The sequence below is a fragment of the Tamandua tetradactyla genome, chromosome 18, assembly GCF_023851605.1.
Source record: "Tamandua tetradactyla isolate mTamTet1 chromosome 18, mTamTet1.pri, whole genome shotgun sequence".
Taxonomy (NCBI): domain Eukaryota; kingdom Metazoa; phylum Chordata; class Mammalia; order Pilosa; family Myrmecophagidae; genus Tamandua; species Tamandua tetradactyla.
This window is the reverse complement of record NC_135344.1, coordinates 36070692-36091542: the sequence shown is the minus strand read 5'-3', so window position 1 is coordinate 36091542 and position 20851 is coordinate 36070692. Positions and strand designations below refer to the sequence as shown.

The 20851-nt window shown below is 37.8% G+C and overlaps 1 protein-coding gene across 9 annotated transcripts in view; it reads left to right on the top strand.

The window, feature by feature from the left end:
- Positions 1-20851, top strand: part of KATNAL2 (katanin catalytic subunit A1 like 2) — a 305997-nt gene that overhangs the window by 121429 nt on the left and 163717 nt on the right. For 5 of the 9 annotated variants that reach the window (XM_077135532.1, XM_077135533.1, XM_077135531.1 and 2 more), the window contains 5 exons: positions 1628-1726; positions 5176-5239; positions 5424-5542; positions 9684-9775; positions 12356-12466. In XM_077135532.1, coding sequence (XP_076991647.1) covers positions 1628-1726; positions 5176-5239; positions 5424-5542; positions 9684-9775; positions 12356-12466 — 485 coding nt within the window. Of the gene's footprint in view, positions 1-1627; positions 1727-5175; positions 5240-5423; positions 5543-9683; positions 9776-12355; positions 12487-14693; positions 14747-19724; positions 19829-20851 lie in introns of those variants that run through there. The other 4 variants (XR_013165142.1, XM_077135535.1, XM_077135537.1 and 1 more) reach the window with 3 other exon arrangements.

The following is a 20851-nucleotide window of genomic DNA, read 5'->3' as shown; positions in this document are numbered from 1 at the left end:
GTGCTTTTTAACACAGCGTGTTCTAATGACAGCGTGTATGTGGATGGGTGGTGGGTAGATAGTGGTATCAAAGAAATGGAGATGGGGAGACCAGCTATGAAGTTATTACAGGTGAGAGGGGATGAATAATGGAGCCAGGCTGTGGTAATCCAGATGCCTAAGAGAATAGAGATACGTAATTTTTAAACCCACAAAAACCTCTAGTTTCATTACCATTTTATAGAGGATAACATGACCAGTGTTGAGAGAATCGTGGAGTGAAAGTGGCCTGAAATATTGCCCTCTGGAATCCTTCCTAACCTGGGAGGTAATACTTTCAGTGATGGGGAGCTCACCACCTCTCCAGGCAGTCCTGACTAATGATAACTTTGGATTGATATAAGGAGGAACTTTGTATTGGGAAATTAAATACTTACATGTGGAACTCAACCTCAAATGTAAAAGAGGGCAAGAAATACTGCTCTTATCTATGGATGCCTTGAAAAGGTAGATGCATCCCAGAAACTTTCCCTAAGAAAGCCATAGTAAGGATGTGAATTGCTGATAGGCCAGGATGCAGATCCAGGCTCTAATGACAGGGTGAACTCTTCCAAGATCTTGGAAAAGTCCTTTCACTGTACCCATTCAGTAAGTTGTTATGCATTACCAAAATCACTTATAGGAATAGTTTCTCCAATAAAATGGTTACTAAGTGGATGGGGCACAGGAGTTGGAGCAGAGAATCTCACCAGTGTTTTTAAAAGATTAAATATATTTTTATATTTTTGAACTATCTGCATTTATTACCTATAAAAATTTAAATTAAAAAAATAGTTTCCAGATTGTTTTGTAGTTACTCAAAATGACTTTGGATAGAAGGCTTTTTTTTTTCCAACCCCCCCACCCCTAAATGTAACACTCTAAAATATCCAGTTTGCCTGAAATAGCTCCAACCAAGAAAGGCCCCTGAGTGGCTGTTCTGAGGCATCTTGTGAAATTGAAGTTTGGAAACTGTAAATTAGTTATCAGTAAAAGCCACCTTAATTGACTATCCTAGATGGTTGCTACAGGGCTGTACTATAAGAGGCGAAAACTACACTTTTGCTCAGCTGTCAGCTTCCTTGAATTTTGTAGAAGCAATTGCTCCCACTGGAAGTGGGGAACAATCACCAGGGAAAAAGAGAAATTGGTTTCAGAGGAGCATTATCTCTTTTTATGCAACAAATTAAAAAAGTGTTTGTGAGATCAAGGAGCAAGAGAGAAGCCAGGCACTGGCTAGAAACTATGTTTCTCAGTAAAAGCTAATGTAATTTGAGGGCATATTCTGTAGCTTCTTTGATTATGGTTGTAAATCAGCATGGCTTGCTATTGACTGAAGACAGGTACAGTCCATCGTTAGGATTTTTTTCCCCTGAAAGTACCATATTCTATCATCAATAGTTTCTCCAGGGAAAATCTTTGAATATTTTCATGGCATCCCTTTGGTGAACTAACCTCAAATGACAACATATATATATATATATATGAACGGTTTTTATCACCAGCACTTTATGTCCTATTATAAGTCAAGTACTCTCCCACTCCTGTGTTTATTACAGCTATAAAGGCAAACGTTAGTTTTAACAAAATGATCAAATGTGCATTGCAGGACATTTATCTCCATAATCCAAACATAAAGTGGAATGACATTATTGGACTTGATGCAGCCAAGCAGTTAGTCAAAGAAGCTGTTGTGTATCCTATAAGGGTAAGGATGGGAAGCCTCTTGGGGGTTATTTCTGTTAAATATCCACTGGACAAGCTGTATGTCATAGACCCATCAGGAAGGAAAGGACAGGGTGATTTTCTGTCCTCAGGTTAACTTGTTGCCTGTGTCACAGCACATTGTGAGCACAGGAGCACGTGGCTCTGTCTATCCTAGACAATATAAAATCACCTTACATTTTGGTTCAAGGAAGTTGTCTGCTCTAAGTGATAATTTAAGATCTGAGGCTCTGTGATCTATATGATTTGTCAGTTACTATAGATTGGTTCAAATGAGCCTGCCTTCCTAAAAATATGATTATAGTAGAAGTGTTGCTTATAGGTAAGGGCCTTACTTTGTTTCCATAAAAAAGGCCTCCCCCACATTCCCTGGGGGCGTTTCTTCTGGCTGGTTATGAAGATCAGATGGCAGCTTCCAGGGCAGTGGCCAGTGGCCAGCAGGGCCAGCCTGTCCCTCTCATTGCTTATGCCTGACAAGTCTCTGTGAGTAGTGGCTCACTGAGCATATAGAAAAATAGAAAAAACTCTCCATGTTTGGTTACAAATGTGATGAGAAGGTCGATGTGTAACTTACCTTTCCCTGCATAACAGACCACCCCAAAACTTCATGTCTTAAGACAACAATCATTTATTTGCCTGCAGTCCTATGTGCAGGCAATCTGGGTTGGGCTAAGTTGGGCTGGCTTTTCCTTTCTCCACATGGTAGTGTGAGCTCACTTACAAACCTGGGGCACTGACCAGGCTGGCTAGAAAAGATGGTAAGGCTGGAAAATCTGGGATAGACAAGATGGCAGAGGTCTCTCTTCAACATGGCCTCATCCTCCAGCTGGCAAGCCCAGTCTTTTTTTTCTTTTTCCTTCTTTAAATATTTTAAAAAATATTTTTATTGTCAAACCTTAACAAACAAACATATAAACCTTCTTGACTTGCAAACATTCTATACATAATGTACAATCAATGGCTCACAATATCATCACATAGTTGTATATTCATCACCATGATCATTTTTTTTTGAACATCTGCATCTCTCCAGCAAAAGAGAAAAAAAAAAAGAAAGAACTCATACATACATGCTACCCCTCCCTCTCACTGACCACTAGTATGTCAATTTACTCAATTTATTTTAATCTTTGTTCCCCCTATTATTTTTTATCCATATTTTTGCTCATCTGTCCATACTTTAGATAAAAGGAGTATTAGACACAAGATTTTCATAATCACACAGTCACATTGTAAAGGCTATATCATTATGCAGTCATCTTTAAGAAACATGACTACTGGAACACAGCTCTACAGTTTCAGGTACTTCCCTCTAGCCACTCTAATACACCATAAACTAAGAAGGGATATCTATATAATGTGTAAGAATAACCTCCAGGATAACCTCTTCACTCTGAAATCTCTCAGCCACAGACACTTTATCTCATTTCTCTCTTCTTCCTTTTGGTTGAGAAGTTTTTCTCAATCCCTTGATGCCGAATCCCAGCTCATTGCAGGATTTCTGTCCCCCACTGCCAGGGAGATTTACATCACTGGGAGTCATGTCCCATGTCGAGTGGGAGGGTGGCAAGTTTGCTTGCCGAGTTGTCTTAGAGAGAGAGAGAGAGAGAGGCCACATCTAAGCAACAAAAGAGGTTCTCTGGGGTGACTCTTAAGCCTAATTTTAAGTAGACTTAGGATATCCTTTGTAGGGATGAGTTTCATAGGGGCGAACCCCAAGATCCAGGGCTCAGCCTACTGATTTGACCGTTTTTTTTTGCATGGGCAGGCACTGGAAATCAAACCCAGGTCTCTGGCATAGCAGGTGAGAACTCTGCCTGCTGAGCCACTGTGGCCCACCCTCAGCCTACTGATTTTGTCATCCTCACTGCAGCAGCCCCAGTCTTGTTGGTAGAGGGGTTCCCAGAATGAAGCAAGAAAGAGGAAGTCCCAAAATATATGCATTTTTCGAGACTTTTTCTTACATTTGATGGTTGTGGGTTCTGGTTTTTGTTTTGTTTTGTGTTTTTGGCATGGGCAGGCTCCAGCAATTGAACCCAGGTTTCTGGCATGGCAGGTGAGAATTCTGCTGCTGAGCTACCATTACCCAAAATGGTCCAGTTTGCTTTTTTTTTTGGCATGGGCAGTCTCCAGGAATCAAACCCAGGTCTCCCACATGGCGGACTAGAATTCTACCATGGAGCTATCCTTGCACCATTGTGATGGTTGTGTATTTTTTTTATCATGGGCAGGCACCTGGAATCAAACCCAGGTCTCCAGCATGGCAGGCAAGAGCTCTGCCTGCTGAGCCACCATGGCCTGCCCCTGATGGTTGTGTATTTTTAAATCTCCCCTTGTATTTGCTAATGTCCATTGGCCAAAGCAAGTCACATGGTCAAATTCAGCTTCAAGTGGTAGAGGAATAGATTATCTCTTGCTGGGAGAAGTTGCCAATCTGTGGCCATTTTCTGTAATTTCTTGTAGTCAAGATTACAAATTTATTTTATTGAATAGCCTATTTATGCTTACCCACCAAGCCCATGCAGCCCCTGATTTTTTAATGCTTCTATTCTAAGGAGACAAAAAATATCAATAAATTTAGGTTGTCCTCCCCTGAACCTTTTTCTCCTTGTGTTCAAACAGGGGGGTAAGAAATATATATGATATTGTTTAGAATTAGTAGAGGTTTAGTCTCCATTTTCTCTAAGTGGATGCAGAGTACAAGATTTAAGGAAGAATGGAACATTGCATGGAAACTCTGCATGTACTGTCTCTGTGGTATTAAACACTGTACTGTAATGGTGCTGAGATTTTGATAATTAGCACCAATCAGCAACTAATAGTTAGTTGTAATTTTAGTATTATTTTTTCCTTCTGTTTTCCACCAACCCTCCCCACCTCCTCCCACTCCCAGATTGTTTGAATTTGGACTAATGGTGAGCCTCACTAAAGTCCATGCTTGTCTGTTTGGAGTCAGTGTCTTATAATGCCCTTGCCCCTGAATGTTCGCAACTTCTGAAGTTCACCATACTTTGTGCTTTATTCACACATACTCTGATTTGCTGATCTGGTGTTTACTTAAAGTTAGTGCCTGCTTTCCAGTATTCAAAAGATTTTCACATGTTCTGCATATAGAGCTCTGTAGGAAAGGATATTACACATATAATAACTATTGTAACAGAAAGAGGAAGTACCTACATGTGCCTTTCTTTTCCTTAAAAATGTGCTCTTTTAAAAAGCACAAAAAACTAAGCTAGGAATTCTTATCAGGTGTGCAAGTAAAATTGGGATAAATAAGATAGGGACAGAAGTAGTCAACCTTCAACAACAAAGGAAGCCCTGAGTCTCAGACTTGTACTGTCTCTGCCCCTAGCTTTGCTAGCTTGCTTGTGCTGAGGGTGGAGAGGCTGGCACGTGGATACCAAACCTCATCATTGTTCTTTGTTTCCATAGTACCCACAGCTGTTTACAGGAATTCTTTCCCCCTGGAAAGGACTGCTGCTCTACGGTCCTCCAGGTAAACACTATTTTGTCTTAGTGTTAAGTGTGTGCGCAGAAGGTGAATGGCCCCATCCGTCCTCACTTCAGGACTGGGGCACAGGAGAGAAACCACTTCCCCCTTCCCTTGTGAAACTGACTTCTGTCTGTAAGTGAAGAATGGAGTTTAATTGCCTGCTTCTGTTTCATCCATGTGTCTCTAGGTACTGGAAAGACTTTACTGGCCAAAGCTGTGGCCACTGAATGCAAAACAACCTTCTTTAACATTTCTGCATCCACCATTGTCAGCAAATGGAGAGGGGATTCAGAAAAACTTGTTCGGGTAGGAATTCTTGATTTTGGTTTTAAAAGTTCTAGCAGAATACAGTGGTATATAATCATGTTAGAGACTTTTTTTTTTTAAGTGGTTGGTATGTTAGATTACATCCTAGATCTTGATTACCCAAAGCCTGGGAAATAAATTGAACATTATACATGGATATGAATCACGTGCCCATTGTCAAAACTATCACCTGTCCCTGGGGGGATTGAACAGCAACCTTTTTTTCTTTTTTTCCATGGGTAGGCTCCAGGAATCGAAACCGGGTCTCTGGCATGGCAGGCGAGAACCCTGCCCCTGAGCCACTGTGGCCCACCAACAACAACCTTTTTTTGATTCCTGTAACTTAGGAATGAAAACTGGAGAAAAACTGTCTTTGAAGTGGCCTATTCTTTTCTTTATCCAAGAAGCATTTAATATTAAACATGTACAGTGAACATTTATTGAGGGGCTACCGTATGCCTGTGCTTATATTAGGTACTCTAAGAAAGAACCAAGAAACATAAAAACTTATTCTTTCAGATGCCATTGTTTCCATCTTTATAACATCTCATTCATATCTATGACCTTACAACTTATAAAATTTCATATCTTCCAGTCACCTTAAGGGAACCCTGCTTTTGATTTACGCTACAATGTAGAGTGGATCCTTTTCAGAAATTCCGTTAAACTATTGTGCTCTGTAGAATGACTAAGTAGGCAATATTAATATATTTATTTTCTGAAAAGAAATTACCTTAAAGTATTGTGCTTAAAGTGATATTCCCTTGGAGGTCTCATTTTGAAAAGATTATGGCTTATTTGGAAGTTTTGTAATAAAATATTTTTATAGGATTAATTTACCTAAAATAACCTATTATTTATTACTTTGATATTATTTTTAAGTTGTCTCAAATATGTGCTGTAAACTCTGCAAGATTGTAATCCATGGAAATCAATGCGGACATCTATTACTTTGTTCTCCACCTGAAGTTTCATTAGTACCAGCACCAAAGATGGGGCTTGATTTACCTGCTCCTAAATGTGGAGCTTCCATGTGATTCTAGTTAGTTGCGTTTCAATGAGTTGAAATCTAACTAACTAGAATCCCTGACAGCCTGAAGACTTTTTTTGTTTTAAACATTCCATTTCTGTGTCCTGGATAAGAGCAAAGCTAGAAGATGTCTCCAGAATCCGTTTAGGTTTATATCCTGTCATGAAAATTGATGTTGAGAACTATGAGCACTGCAAGGTGCTCAAAGAAAGATTACATTATATTCCCCAGACCAGACTTAGCTAGGAGGAAAAATAAATTCAGAGATTTTATGAATATTTTCAACAAAGATTGAAACTAAATAAATTTTCTTGTTTGACATTGAATAATCAGAAAATTCAATGAACAGGAATGCTCTATTCTATGTGAGCATTTTAACTAATGTTTACTCTGCTTCAGTATTATTGTTAGAATTCTAAGAGTGATGAAATCGTTCCTTCTCCAGTTTCTCCCCTTTATCATATATTTGAAAAATAAGCAGCAAAGAAAAAAAATTAAATGGTACCTCATCAAAATTAAAAACTTTTGTGCATCGAAGGACTTGATCATGAAAGTACAAAGACAACCTATACAGTAAGAGAAGATATTTGGGAACCACCCCTCTGATAAGGGTTTAATATCCAGAACATATGAAGAAATCCTTCAACTCAGCAACAGAAAGGCAAACAACTCAATTTAAAAATGGGCAAAAGAATAGAATAGACATTTCTCCAAAGAAGATATACAAATGGCCAAAAAGCACATGAAGAGATACTCAACATCATTAGTCATCAGGGAAATGTAAATAAAAGTCACCATACTATTTCACAGCCATTAGAATGGCTACTGTAAAAAAAAAAAAGTGTTGGAGAAGAGGTGGAGAAATAGGAACATTCATTTATTGCTGGTGGGAAATTAAAATGGTGAACATTACTGAAGCCAAATTGCTTTCTAATGGTAGCAGTTTCTAGTGGCATCCTTTCTGTGTCATTTCCCATATGCTGGCCAATGCTGTGGATTACCAAGGGTTGTTTTTTTTTGTGTGTGTGGTTGCCAATCTGATGGTGAAAAGTAATATTTCAGTGGTCAAATGTGCATTTCCTTAATTCTGAATGAATTTGAGAACATCTTTTTATAGGTTTAGAAGACATTTATATTTCTTTTTTTCTGTGAAATGCATTTTTATTTTGGATATTTAACAACAGCAACAAAAAAACAATTTAACAAGAAAGCATAACCTTTACTAACCCTGAAGGAGCTCATCTCCTATCCTTTAGGAAATTACTTTATTCTCTCCTCAGCTTCTGAGCACTCGGAGTTACCGCATAGAAAGAAGATCCTTACCTGGAAAGTCTTGGCCATGCCAGTTAAGCCCCTTTTTGTGAAACTTCAGATAAAGAAAGCCCTTCAGGGCCTTTCCCTAAAGGAGAAAAACTCTTCCATAGCTGTTTCTCTTTCTCTTCCAATTAAAGAGTTATTTATAGGGAACCCTTGGGCTATGTTCCTTCCTACCCTCCTAATGTTCCTGCCTTTTAGGAACTGATGCTATTGAATAGTTGAGTGGTCTCTTCAGCAAATGCATACACCTGTTGAAGCGCACTTCTTTCAACACCCCTCCTCCCATTGCATGATTTAATTTCCTTCAAAAACTTTTGAAAATTTTAAACTAATGCTTCCAAGGAGCACTTACCCAGGATTCTATATATTCTCCTGGAGTGAAAAGCACAGTGACGCAGGCAATATAGGACCTATGCCTAGGTATGGTCTCCTATCAGCTGAATGTTTGATTTTGTAGAGCCCCTGAGTCTCTCTGCACCTTAGTGAATGCCTTAAAAACCATTCACAAAGAGAGTTTAATATTCCATTTTTCATTGTGCATTTTGCTGCTGTGATCATCCTTAATATCGGTTCTGTTTAGGCTTTTCTTTTTGTGACAAGGAAGAAAAACAACTTGCTTCTAACGAGGTGGCCTCCATTGTGTCTAAAAGGCATTTGGGATGAGTGCCTCAGCCCTGACACTGTTCTCTGAGTTCATTACACTGAGCCAGTTGTCCTGGGCTAATGAACTAGGAATCTGTAGGAGGAAATTGCTCATTCCGCAGCTTGGGTGCACCACCCACAAAAGCAGGGGAAGGGGAGGAATTTCTCGTTCACTGATAGGGAGACCTGCGAGGGGTCACCTTGTCTGCTTATGATGACACTGCCTGGCATTTTCTGAGCTCTTCCCCTCCTTTTTGTTCCATGATGCTTTGCTAGTGCTAAGTGACACAGCAAAGAAATCCCCTATGCCTATTAAAGAATCTCTATTATTTTCTAAATCTCTACTGCTTTCTCTGATCAACCAATGAAGAATTGTATATGATGCTCAAGAGATCAGTTTCAGGGTTAAAAAAAAAAGGTTTAAGTTTTTTTATACTTTTTTCATCACCACCACATCTCCCTTTAGAGCTCTTTATTTTGTTTTTATATGTCTGTTCTTTTGCGTTTTGCTTTCCTGTTCTTGTTTGGTCTATAATATTTCATTCTGGAATGAAATATCTTGTTCAATAGAGAGTTGCCTTCATGTACCTGAGCCTACCAAAGAATAGTGTTGTGGTACTTTGGGGACCAGAATGATTTGGGGAACAGATAGGGGCAAAGTTCATCAGTCTTGAAACCTATGATTGGAACCCTGTCCTCTCCCTGCAATTCTTACTTCTGAGGAAAACCCCTCCCATTGTCCATGAAGAGCAAAAAAAAAATCAAAAATGATTTTACTCATTTTTAGGCTTTTGTGTCCATCTGAACATTTTATTGGCAGAGGTTGTCAAAGGTTAACCAACTACCTGGAGGCTTGGGAACTGAGTTTTATCTTAAGCTTTCCCATCTATGATTACTAACCTTGAGCTAACCACTTACTCTCTCTGGTTCTAATTTTATCAAGTGATAAATGGAAAGAATTGGACCATCTAACCCCACAGGGTGGTGTTAGGGAGAAATAATTGTAATGGCTATAAAGTTATTTTGAAATAACAGATCACAGCATAAATGCTTAATATTATAGTCATTCTAAGCTTTTACTCTCGGGCTGCATTTGAGGACTTTAACTTAAGTATATGAACCTGAACACGTGGTTGGTTTTTCCCCACCCAGGTATTATTTGAACTTGCCCGCTATCATGCCCCCTCCACGATTTTCCTGGATGAGCTGGAGTCGGTGATGAGTCAGAGAGGAACAGCTCCTGGGTAACAGATAGGGTTTTTTTTTTATTTTTATTATTTTTTTATTAACGGAAAGAAAAAAAAAAGAAATTAACACAACATTTAGAAATCATACCATTCTACATATGCACTCAGTAATTCTTAACATCATCACATAGATGCATGATCATCGTTTCTTAGTACATTTGCATCGGTTTAGAGGAACTAGCAACACAACAGAAAAAGATATAAAATGTTAATATAAAGAAAAGAAATAAAAGTAGTAATAATAGTAAAAAACAACAACAACAAACAAACAAGCAAACAAAAACAAAAAAAAACCCTATAGCTCAGATGCAGCTTCATTCAGTGTTTTAACATGATTACTTTACAATTAGGTATTATTGTGCTGTCCATTTTTGAGTTTTTGTATCTAGTCCTGTTGCACAGTCTGTATCCCTTCAGCTTCAATTACCCATAGACAGGGTTTTTTTGATCATCATTTCTTCCCTCTTGTAAGTGTGTTTGATGGTCGGAAGCCCATCGATGTTTACCAGCAGAATGAGCCTATTAATAAGCCCACAAATTTTCTGCAGACACACGGAAAGGTCTTTAAATTAGCTCCTGTTAACTGAATAGCTGATTTAAGTAGTTTTTATAACCGGAGGAAATGTCATCCTCTCTTCCCCCCTTCCCCACAGAGTGGTTTTCAGGCCTGAAGATCACCCAGCCCCAGGATCCCAGGCTGCTTAACAGTCCTGCTGGCTCAAAATAGCCGCCTGCCACTGCTTCCTCTGGAGCCGGAGGGGCTGTTTTGTGGGGAGTGGGGCTTGCCACTGCATTTCACTCCTGTGTGGTAGCCCTTGATTGTCTGGGGCCAGGCAGGCCACTGCCTTCTCGGTGACATCGGTTGTGGCTCAGCATGTTCGATTTTAAATATGTCACATGTGTTATCTCTAAAGATTAAGTGTCTGGTAATGTCCCCAGCAGGAAAGAACACTTCTCAGACTGTAATGAGTCTTCTGTTTGTGCTTCCAAATGGTCAGCCAAGGTTTTGTTGTTTTCTGTTTTTTAAGAACAGCTTTGTCCTAATCAGGAATTTTTCTTTGAAACTATTTACTAAACTTGGCACCCTTGGCTTGAAAAACAGATCTCTGGGGCAAGCTCAAAACAGCTGTGTTTATTAACAGCCTCTAATGGTCTGTCATCAAGACAGCACTAATAGTAATAAAAGCCAATAATTAGCCGGTTGGAAGTATAACTGGAATATAATTTATGAAATTTTTCCCATCAAAAACCACTTTCCCAGCAGGGAAAAACCGCCATGACAATGCACCCATGTAATATGGGATTCATGCAGTCAATTGAAATGGGATGATTTCCATGGCTTCAACAGTGCCTCTCAGGCTCAGGCTAGGGTACAATGTATTTCTATACCCAGGTGTGCAACTGTCGGGCACCCAACTTGGTGTCCATGACACCCCCCTAGCTATCATGCCTGCTGCAAAGACCAGGCATACCTTGCCTCTGGCCTGCCTTTCCATAGTAACGTGTGCACTGGTTCTTTTTTTTTTTTTTTTTAATATTTTTATTGACAGAGCTTCACACACATACAATCCATACATGTACACTAGTACTTGCCTTCACTTTGTGGCTCTCAATCCCCAGGGTTTTCCAACAGCCTTCATTAAGCTAATTGGGAAACTGCATTTGCCATCCTTGCATGGGCTACAGGTTTTGCACTGAATCTAAGTTTTCTTGCCTGGAACTTAAATTCTAAAGCCAGAGTTTTCAAAGTATAAGGGGATAAGGACAGGTACTCTGAAGACATCTTGAGTTATATTATGTTAAAATAATAATAATTATGGGCATATGCTAAGTAAATATTTAACTATACTGTGTCTCATCTCTTAGGAAAAGTTATTTAGGTAGTAAGGGGCATAGTTCCTAAAACAAACAAACAAACAAAAATGCATGCATAATTTGGGTTGCCATCACACCCTGCAGAGAAAAGAAATCGAATGTCATTTAGTCTCATGAATGTAGTCAGGGATTAGCGCCATTTGGGTTGTCCGGGTGCTTATAGTGACCTCTTTCTTGATAGTGAAGGCCTTAGAGGACAGATTTGCACAGAAAACTCCTCTGATTTACCTGTTGGAGGAAATCATGGCTTCCATGTCATTATCTTGCCTCTTATTTGGGGAAAGGTAAAAAGACTCAGGTCATTCCTCTTTTTGAACAATATATATCTGTGTAATGAAAAAGGTGATTCTCATTTATGCCTTTTTTTAATAGGGGTAAATAATGCCACAGGTACACACAGCTGAGCTGCAGTTAATCTACCAATGACTGTCTATCCTCAGTTATTTTCTAAGTTATTGCCATCCTCTGTTGTTTTTTTTAAATACCATCATTATATTAGTTCATGTCCTTTCTATTACTCCCCATGTGAAAACAATACCAAATTGCTTGTTTTCTCTAATTCTAGTGCTAGGGGCTCTCAGAATGAGGTAGAGAAGGAGTTTGGTTATCAGATGGAACCCTATTCTACTGTCACCCTAGTCATTGCTGTGAGAGCAAAAGTTCGGCCACTTGGGAGAATCTCATCTCCTCATCTCTCTGTAGGGGAGAGCATGAAGGAAGCCTTCGGATGAAGACAGAGTTGCTGGTGCAGATGGATGGCCTGGCCCGCTCAGAAGACCTCGTATTTGTCTTAGCAGCTTCTAACCTGCCGTGGTAAGAAATCGAGAGTGCAGGTGAATACACAATTTCATGAGCCACTAACAGAGGAAGACTTTTATTGACGACTTCAGGCAAAGCCTTGTTGTTTGGTCCTACCCTGGAAGATTAATTTGAAGGCTTTACTGTTCAAGTCCCCAATCCTGGCAATCTGTGTACCGTGAAAGAGTATGCCTTAATAGGGAGAATGCAGGCCAGGGCTACCACTGACCATATTTCAGATAGACATTTTGAGTTTTAAGCCAAGTTATTTACTATGTTTCAGTTAAGCAGGGCCTTGGCATAGAACTATCAAGTGCTTAAAATCTACAGGACTCTAAGAACATTCCAGAACTATCAGTATTTTATCAGTATTAAAATTAAACTTCTCTTAAGTTTACAGGAAAATCTTTGCTTTAGTCCTGCACAGTAAATAGGAAGCTAAATAGTCTCTCATTGAAAATATGATCTACTCTTTGAGTCTTTTATGCAGACCTTATCCCAGAGTGGTTTAAGAACAATTCTAGAAGTAGAATTTGGAAATAAAAGATTTTGACTAGGGCAAAACAATATCTACTTGGAAAGTATATTTAAAAAATAGTTATAAAAAAAAATAGAACAGGGCGGGCCGCGGTGGCTCAGCGGGCAAAGTGCTTGCCTGCTATGCCGGAGGACCTCGGTTCGATTCCCGGCCCCAGCCCATGTAACAAAAACGGAGAAACAGAATACAATAAAACAAGAAAATGTTTAAAAATGTTTCCCTTTCTTCCTTCCTTCCTTCCTTCTATCCTTCCTTCCTTCTCTCTGTCTTTCCTTTAAAAAAAAAAAAAAAAAAAAAAAAAAAAAAAAAAATAGAACAGTCCTCTCCCAGCTCTGGACCTACTGTGGCTAAGCTGACAGGACTGAGCCCCTTCTGGGCTTCTTTCTGTGCCATGCCTCTCTGCGTATGGTAAGCCTGAGCACAGTTTCTTCTGGTTCCTACTACTGCTTGGAATCTGTGTTTTAAATCAAATATTAGGTTGAATTTGTATTTACATGGCTAGGCAGTAGTATAGTGTATTTGTTGCTCCCTTTCATGACAAATACTTTTGTTTCCCAGTGCATAAAATATCTTTTTTCCTCATCCTTCAAATCCTATGTTATTTACTTTTTATTCCTTTCCGTTTCCAGACCTAAAAGAGACAAGATTTGATATATGTTCATAGATGTATCTATATTTCACTACAAATACAATTTTAAATCTCTGAAAAATCATGGTTTGTAAATTTGTGCTTCAATGTTTTAATGTGATTTAGCTAGAAGAGTTCTTCAATACATTCATCACATACATTTCTGTGAAAAAAAGTTATAAAAAATAAAATGAAAATAAAACAAATAGTTATAATCCCTTTATAGTTCTAAGAACACTTTCACATACATTATTTCTTTGGAGCCACAGGTGAGGCAGGAAACAGATAAAGACAACACTGTGCTTCCCATTCTCAGGGGGACCAAGTTCAAGAGAGGTTAATAGCAAATTTGTAGCAGAGCTGGGATTTGTGGCACCCCCCCAATCCATTTCTTTTTCCGTGTTCAAAGAGAAACTCTTTGAGGTGATTGCCGATCATCTGTGCTCAGAAACAAGACATCATTAAAAAGAAATAATTATTTTCATCTGTAATCTGTTATATGAAATATATCCATAATTTCAAGCTGACCCCACCTCTCCTCATATGTGTAAGACATCCTGTAACATGCTAAGGTGATCAGCATTCTGCATTTTGAAGATATAGTATTGAGATTTAATAATTAAAGTGGAGTCCAAACAGAGAACTATTATTTAAATATGATTGAGGAATCCTTTCAGTAAGGAATCTCAGTTCCTTCACCCATTTGAAGCAGGTTTGATCAGAACTACTTTACTCATTTCATCGGGTTACCATGAGAGCCCATTGGGGACGTTACGTGTAAACTGCAGAGCTTTGTGTCTGTGCACCTGGGAGACCTACATATTTTCTGGAGGAATAGAATACCCTCCACTTCCAGTGAATGGCTAGTCATTTTTTGAGATAGTATTATGCTGCCTCAATTTTCCTAAGCTTTTGGCAAACCAAAAATAAAATGGTTCAAAGAGGCCCAAGCAAATAAATAAGCAAACAAGTGAACAAAAATAAAAGCAGCTTAGAAGGACTTTTCCAAAAGAACTGTTAATTATATCAATTGGCAAACACACGTGCGTTGGAGCTTGAATTTTTTTATATTACAGATCACATTATTAAAATACACCTCGGAACCTATGTGGCCTAATCCATAGAACCTTGAGCATTGGTAAGATTTTAAACCCTTTTTTTATGGAAAATTCTAGACAAAAACTAGAGAAAAGAGAAAAGAAGAGAAAGGCCCAATTTATGTAATCTAATCCAGACTCCCCTTTTATTTTTTGCTGCAATATCTTAAAGCATATCACAGATTACTATGTCATTTCTCACATACATGATTTAGTATACATCTATAAAAAGGCATGTACTTAAATTACCATAATGCCATTATCACCAATAAAATTAATAGTTCCTTAATATCATCTAATACCTGGTCCATATTCAGATTTCCTGTATTTTACAACTAATTTATTGAACTGGTATCCAGTTAAGGTTTGTACATTGTACTTGGTTATTCTTAAAGTCTCTTTTCGTCTAGAACACTCCCTCATTTTTGTTTCTTTCTGCACTTGCCATTGACTTGTTGAAAAAGTTGGGGAGGTTGTCCTGTAAAATGTCTAAACTTTCTGGATTTAGGCTTGTTGTATTATAGTGGTAGGATTTAGCTTGTATTTCTAACCGCTATAATAATTCTGTATTGAAAGTCTGATTGATTAAATTCTAGATCCCTCTCTCTCATTTATCTGTATCTATTATCTCTCTCTCTTTCTCTCCATGTAGAGATAGATCAAAGAGAATTGATTGGTGATGATCAGAGGGTTCAGACATGTCACCCTGGTCCCACCACTGTAAAATTCCCTTTAATAGTTTTAGCAACCATTGATGATCTTTGCCTGAATCAGTTTCGCTAGAGTGAAATTCTCTAATTCCTTCTGATTGATAGCTGGAATTATTCTCTATAACAGAACTTTCCCATATCTAATAGGACTGTTTGGTTACCCTGAAATATAGTTTGTACTAGAAAAGCAGGATTCTTTCTTTGTGATTTTTAGAGTCATGAGTTGCCACAGAAGTTGCTGCCCTTGCAACCTCCTGTGGTGACCAGTGAATCCATATGCTGCTTTGTCCTCTCTGCATCTTCTCTTTGATTCGTTCAAGCCCATTAGTTAGTGTTAGTTTTTTTGTTTCTTGTTTTTGTTTCTTTAAACTGTTTTGTTGAGATATAACTCACATACTGTACAATTCACCCATTTAAAATTAACAAGTCATGGGCGGTGCGACGGTATCTCTGTGGCAGAGTTCTTTGCCCTGCCCGAGACCTGGGTTTGGTTCCCGGTGCCTGCCCATGTAAATTAAGTCATCAATGGTTTTTAATATATTAACAATAGTATATATGATGGTCATCATAAACAATTTTAGAACATTTTTATCATCCCCAAAAAGAAACGCCATATCCATTATCAGTCACCCCCAATTTCTTTTCCCCACCTGCTAGCACTAGACTACCAGTTATCCACTTTTTCTCTCTATAGATTTGCCTATTCTGAACATTTCATATAAATGGAATCATGCAACATAGGACCTTTAATGTCTGGCTGCTTTCACTTAGCATAATGTTTTTCAGGTTCCTCCATTTGTAGCAGGTATCAATACTTCATTCCTAATTATTGCTGAATAATATTGTATCGTATAGATATTTTACATTTATCCATTCATTTCTTGATAGGCATTTGGATTGTTTTTTACTTTTTGGCCAGTATGAATAATGCTGCTATAAACATTACTGTATCAGTTTTGGGGTAGTCATATGCTTACCTTTCTCTTATATACCTAGGAGAGGAATTGCTGGGTCATATGGAACTCTATGTTCAACATGTTGAAGAACTGCCAAACTGTTTTCCATAGTGTGTGCCCTATTTTACACTCCCACCAGCAATAGATGAGGGTTCTATTTTCTCCACATCCTCACCAACACTTTTTATTATCTATCTTTTTTATTATAGTAGTCCTAGGGGTGAGAAGTGGTATCTCAATGCGGTTTAGATTTGTATTTATTGATGAGTAATGATATTGAGCATCTTTTCATGTGCTTATTGGTCTATTGTGTATCTTGTTTGGAAAAATGTCTTCTCAAATCCTATGTCCATTTAAAAATTCGTTATTTATTTTGTGGTTGTGGTTGTTGTTGTTGAGTTATGAAGTATATTCGGGATACAAATCCTCATCAGATATATGATTTATAAATATTTTCTACTATTCTGTGGTACATTGGTTCTTTTTTTTTTTTACCTTCAAATATCAAGGCTAACAACCATTTTTATTCTGATATTAAACAGACCACTTTGATTATGATCATTAATCCATTAAAAATTAGTTTCACTGAAAACCTTCCCCCTAAGATCAGGAACAAGACAAGGTTGTCCACTATCACCATTGTTATTCAACATTGTGTTGAAACTTCTAGCCAGAGCAGTTAGACAAGAAAAAGAAATACAAGGCATCAAAACTGGAAAGGAAGAAGTAAAACTCTCACTGTTTGCAAATGATATGCTACTATATGTCGAAAACCCCCCAAAATCCACAAAAAAACTACTAGAGCTAATAAATGAATACAGCAAAGTGGCAGATTACAAGATCAACACTCAAAAATCTGTAGTGTATAGAAACACACTACAGTGTTTACTAGTATAGAAACACTAGTAAAGAACAATCTGAGGGGCAAATCAAAATATTCCATTTACAATTGCAGCCAAAAGAATAAAATATTTAAAAATAAATGTAACTAAGGATACGAAAGACCTACACAAAAAAAATTATAAGAAATTGCTAAAAGAAATCACAGAAGACCTAAATAAATGGAAGGGCATACTGTGTTCATGGATTGGAAGACTAAATATAGTTAAGATGTCAATTCTACCTAAATTGCTTTACAAATTCAATGCAATACCAATTAAAATCCCAAAAACTTACTTTTCAGAAATAGAAAAACCAAAACCCAAATTTGTCTGAAAGGGAAGTGTGCCCCAAATAGCTCAAAATATTCTGAGAAAGAAAAATGAAGTTGGAGGTCTCACACTACCTGACTTTAAGGCATGTTACTAAGCTACAGTGGTCAAAACAGCATGGTACTGGCATAAAGATAGATATACTGACCAATGGAATAGAATAAATTGTTCAGATGTAGACCTTCTCATCAATGGACAATTAATCTTTGATAAGGCAGTCAAGCCAACTCACCTAGGGCAGAACAGTCTGTTCAATAAATAGTGCCTAGAGAACTGGATATCCACATGCAAAAGAATGAAAGAGGATCCATATCTCACACCCTATAAAAAAATTAACTCAAAATGGATCAAAGACCTAAACATTAGGTTTAAGACCTTAAAGCTTTTAGAAGAAAATGTAGGGAAATATCTTATAAATCTTATACTAGGAGGTGGTTTCCTAGACCTTACACCCAAAGCATGAGCATTGAAAAAAGAAAGAAAGAAATGGGAACTCCTCAAAATTAAACACTTTTGTGCATCAAAGAACATTGTCAAGAAAGTAAAAAGACAGCCTACAAAATGGGAGACAATATTTGGAAATGATATAGCAGACAAAGGTCTAGTATCCAGAATATGTAAAGAGATTGTTCAACTCAAAAGACAGACAACTGAATTACAAAATGGGCAAAACACATGAACAGATACTTCTCAGAAGAGGAAATATAAATGGCCAAAAGGCACATGAAGAGATGCTCAACTTCCCTGGCTATTAGGGAAATGCAAATCAAAACCACGATGAGCTATCATCTCACACCCACCAGAATGGCCATTATCAATAAAGCAGAGAACAACAAGTGCTGGAGAGGATGTGGAGAAACAGGCACACTTATCCACTGTTGGTGGGAATGTAAAATGGTACAACCACTGTGGAAGGCAGTTTGGCAGTTCCTCAGGAAGCTAAGTATAGCATTGCCATATGATCCAGCAGTGCCATCGCTAAGTATCTACTCAGAGGACATGAGGGCAAGGACACAAATGGATATTTGCACACTAATGTGTATAGCAGCATTATTTACAATTGCCAAGAGATGGAAACAGCCCAAATGTCCATCAACAGAGGAATGGCTAAACAAGCTGTGGTATATACATATGATGGAATATTATGCAGCTGTAAGACAGAATAAAGCTATGAAGTATATAACAACATGAATGGAACTTGAGGACATTATGCTCAGTGAAATTAGCCAGAAACAAAAGGACAAATTCTGTATGGTCTCACTGATATGAAACTAACATTCGTGAATGAACTTGGAGAATTTCAGCAAAGAACAGAGACCATCAGGAGGTAGAATAAGGCAGATATTGGGTAATTGGAGCTGAAGGGATACAAATTGTGCAACAGGACTGATTGTAAAAATTCAGAATGGATAGCACAATACTACCTAACTGTAACACAATAATGTAATACACTGAATGAAGCTGAATGTGAGAATGATAGAAGGAAGAGGGCTGGGGGCACAAATGAAATCAGAAGGAAAGATAGATGATTAAGACTGAGATGGTATAATCTAGGAATGCCTAGAGTGTACAATGATAGTGACTAAATGTACAAATTTAAAAGTGTTTTTGCATGAGGAAGAACAAAGCAATCAATATTGCAAGGTGTTGAGAATAGATGGTAATTCATATTTTAAAACTAATTTGTGTGTAAGACTAAAGCAAAAAATGTGTATTTGGTACAAAATTTATAATTTGACTAGTGCATTTCCTAATATAACTTATGTGTACAGTTTGATTGAATACCATAAGTACATGGAACCTTGAGTAAGGCATGAGATTTTGTAGGTTTGTCCAGAGTGATGCCCTGATAAACCCCAGAAGGATTTAAACAGTGAATAAAGAAGTATTTGCAAAGTCCCTTGGAGGAATGGCAAGAAAGGAGGAAAATTCAACTTCCTCGTGTGGAGAATTCCTGATATTCTCACAAGCAGTCGGGACAACCAAAGCAATAGGCCAAGACCTCAATCTTGGGGTTTGTTGATATGAAACTTATTCCTGCAAAGGATAAGCTAAGCCTATTTAAATTTAGGCCTCAGAGTCACCCCCCCAAAGAACCTCTTTTGTTGCTCAGATGTTGCCTCTCTCTCTCAGCCAACACGACAAGCAAACTCACTGCGTTCCCTGTCTCTACGTGGGCCATGACTCCCAGGAGTATAAACCTTCCTGGCAACGTGGGACAGAAATTCTAGAATGAGGTGAGATTCAGCATCAAGGGATTGAGAAAACCTTCCAGACCAAAAGGGGGAAGAGAGAAATGAGACAAAATAAAGTGTCAATGGCTGAGAGATTTCAAATAGAGTCAAGAGGTTATCCTGGAGGTTATTCTTATGCGTTATATAGATATCACTTTTTAGTTAAGGTATATTGGAGAGATTGGAGGGAAGTACCTGAAAATGTAGAGCTGTGTTCCAGTAGCCATGTTTTTTGAAGATGATTGTATAATGGTATAACTTTCATAATGTAACTGTGTGAAAACCTTGTGTCTGATGCTCCTTTTATCTACAGTATGGACAGATGAGTGAAACATAGGGATTAAAAATAAATAATAGGGGGAACAAATGTTAAAATAAATTAAGTAGCCTGAAATGCTAGTGATCAATTAAAGAGAATGATAATGGTGTAGGGAAAAAATAGGGGATATAAAGGCTAAAATATTTTGGGTAGATGGAAATATTAGCAATCAATGATTGCTCAATCCCTCAATGAGAGGGAGGGGTAAGGGGTATGGTATGTATGAGTTTTTTTCTTTTTTCTTTTTATTTCTTTTTCTGAATTGATGTAAATGTTCTAAGAAATGATCATGGTGATGAATATTCAACTATGTGATGATATTGTGAGTGATTGATTATATACCAAGAATGGAATGATCATATGGCAAGAATGTTTGTTTTTGTGTGTTGTTATGTTTAAAAAAATTTTTTAAAAAGAAAAAAATTACTTTCATATATGTATGATACTGGTAGTTTTTTTTCTTTTTAATCAAGTTCAACGTCTCAAACTTATTCTTGGGAATGTCAGCTGAAACATAATTTGCACACTCACTAATTATTCACACATTAGTTCTTTTTTTAAAAGAACATTTTTATTACAGAAGTTTTGGGTTTATAGAACAATCATCATAAAATACAGGATACCCATACACCTCTCCACCGCCAGCACTTTGCATTGGTGAGGAAAATTTGTTCCACTTGATAATAGTGCTTTTTATTTGTAATTCT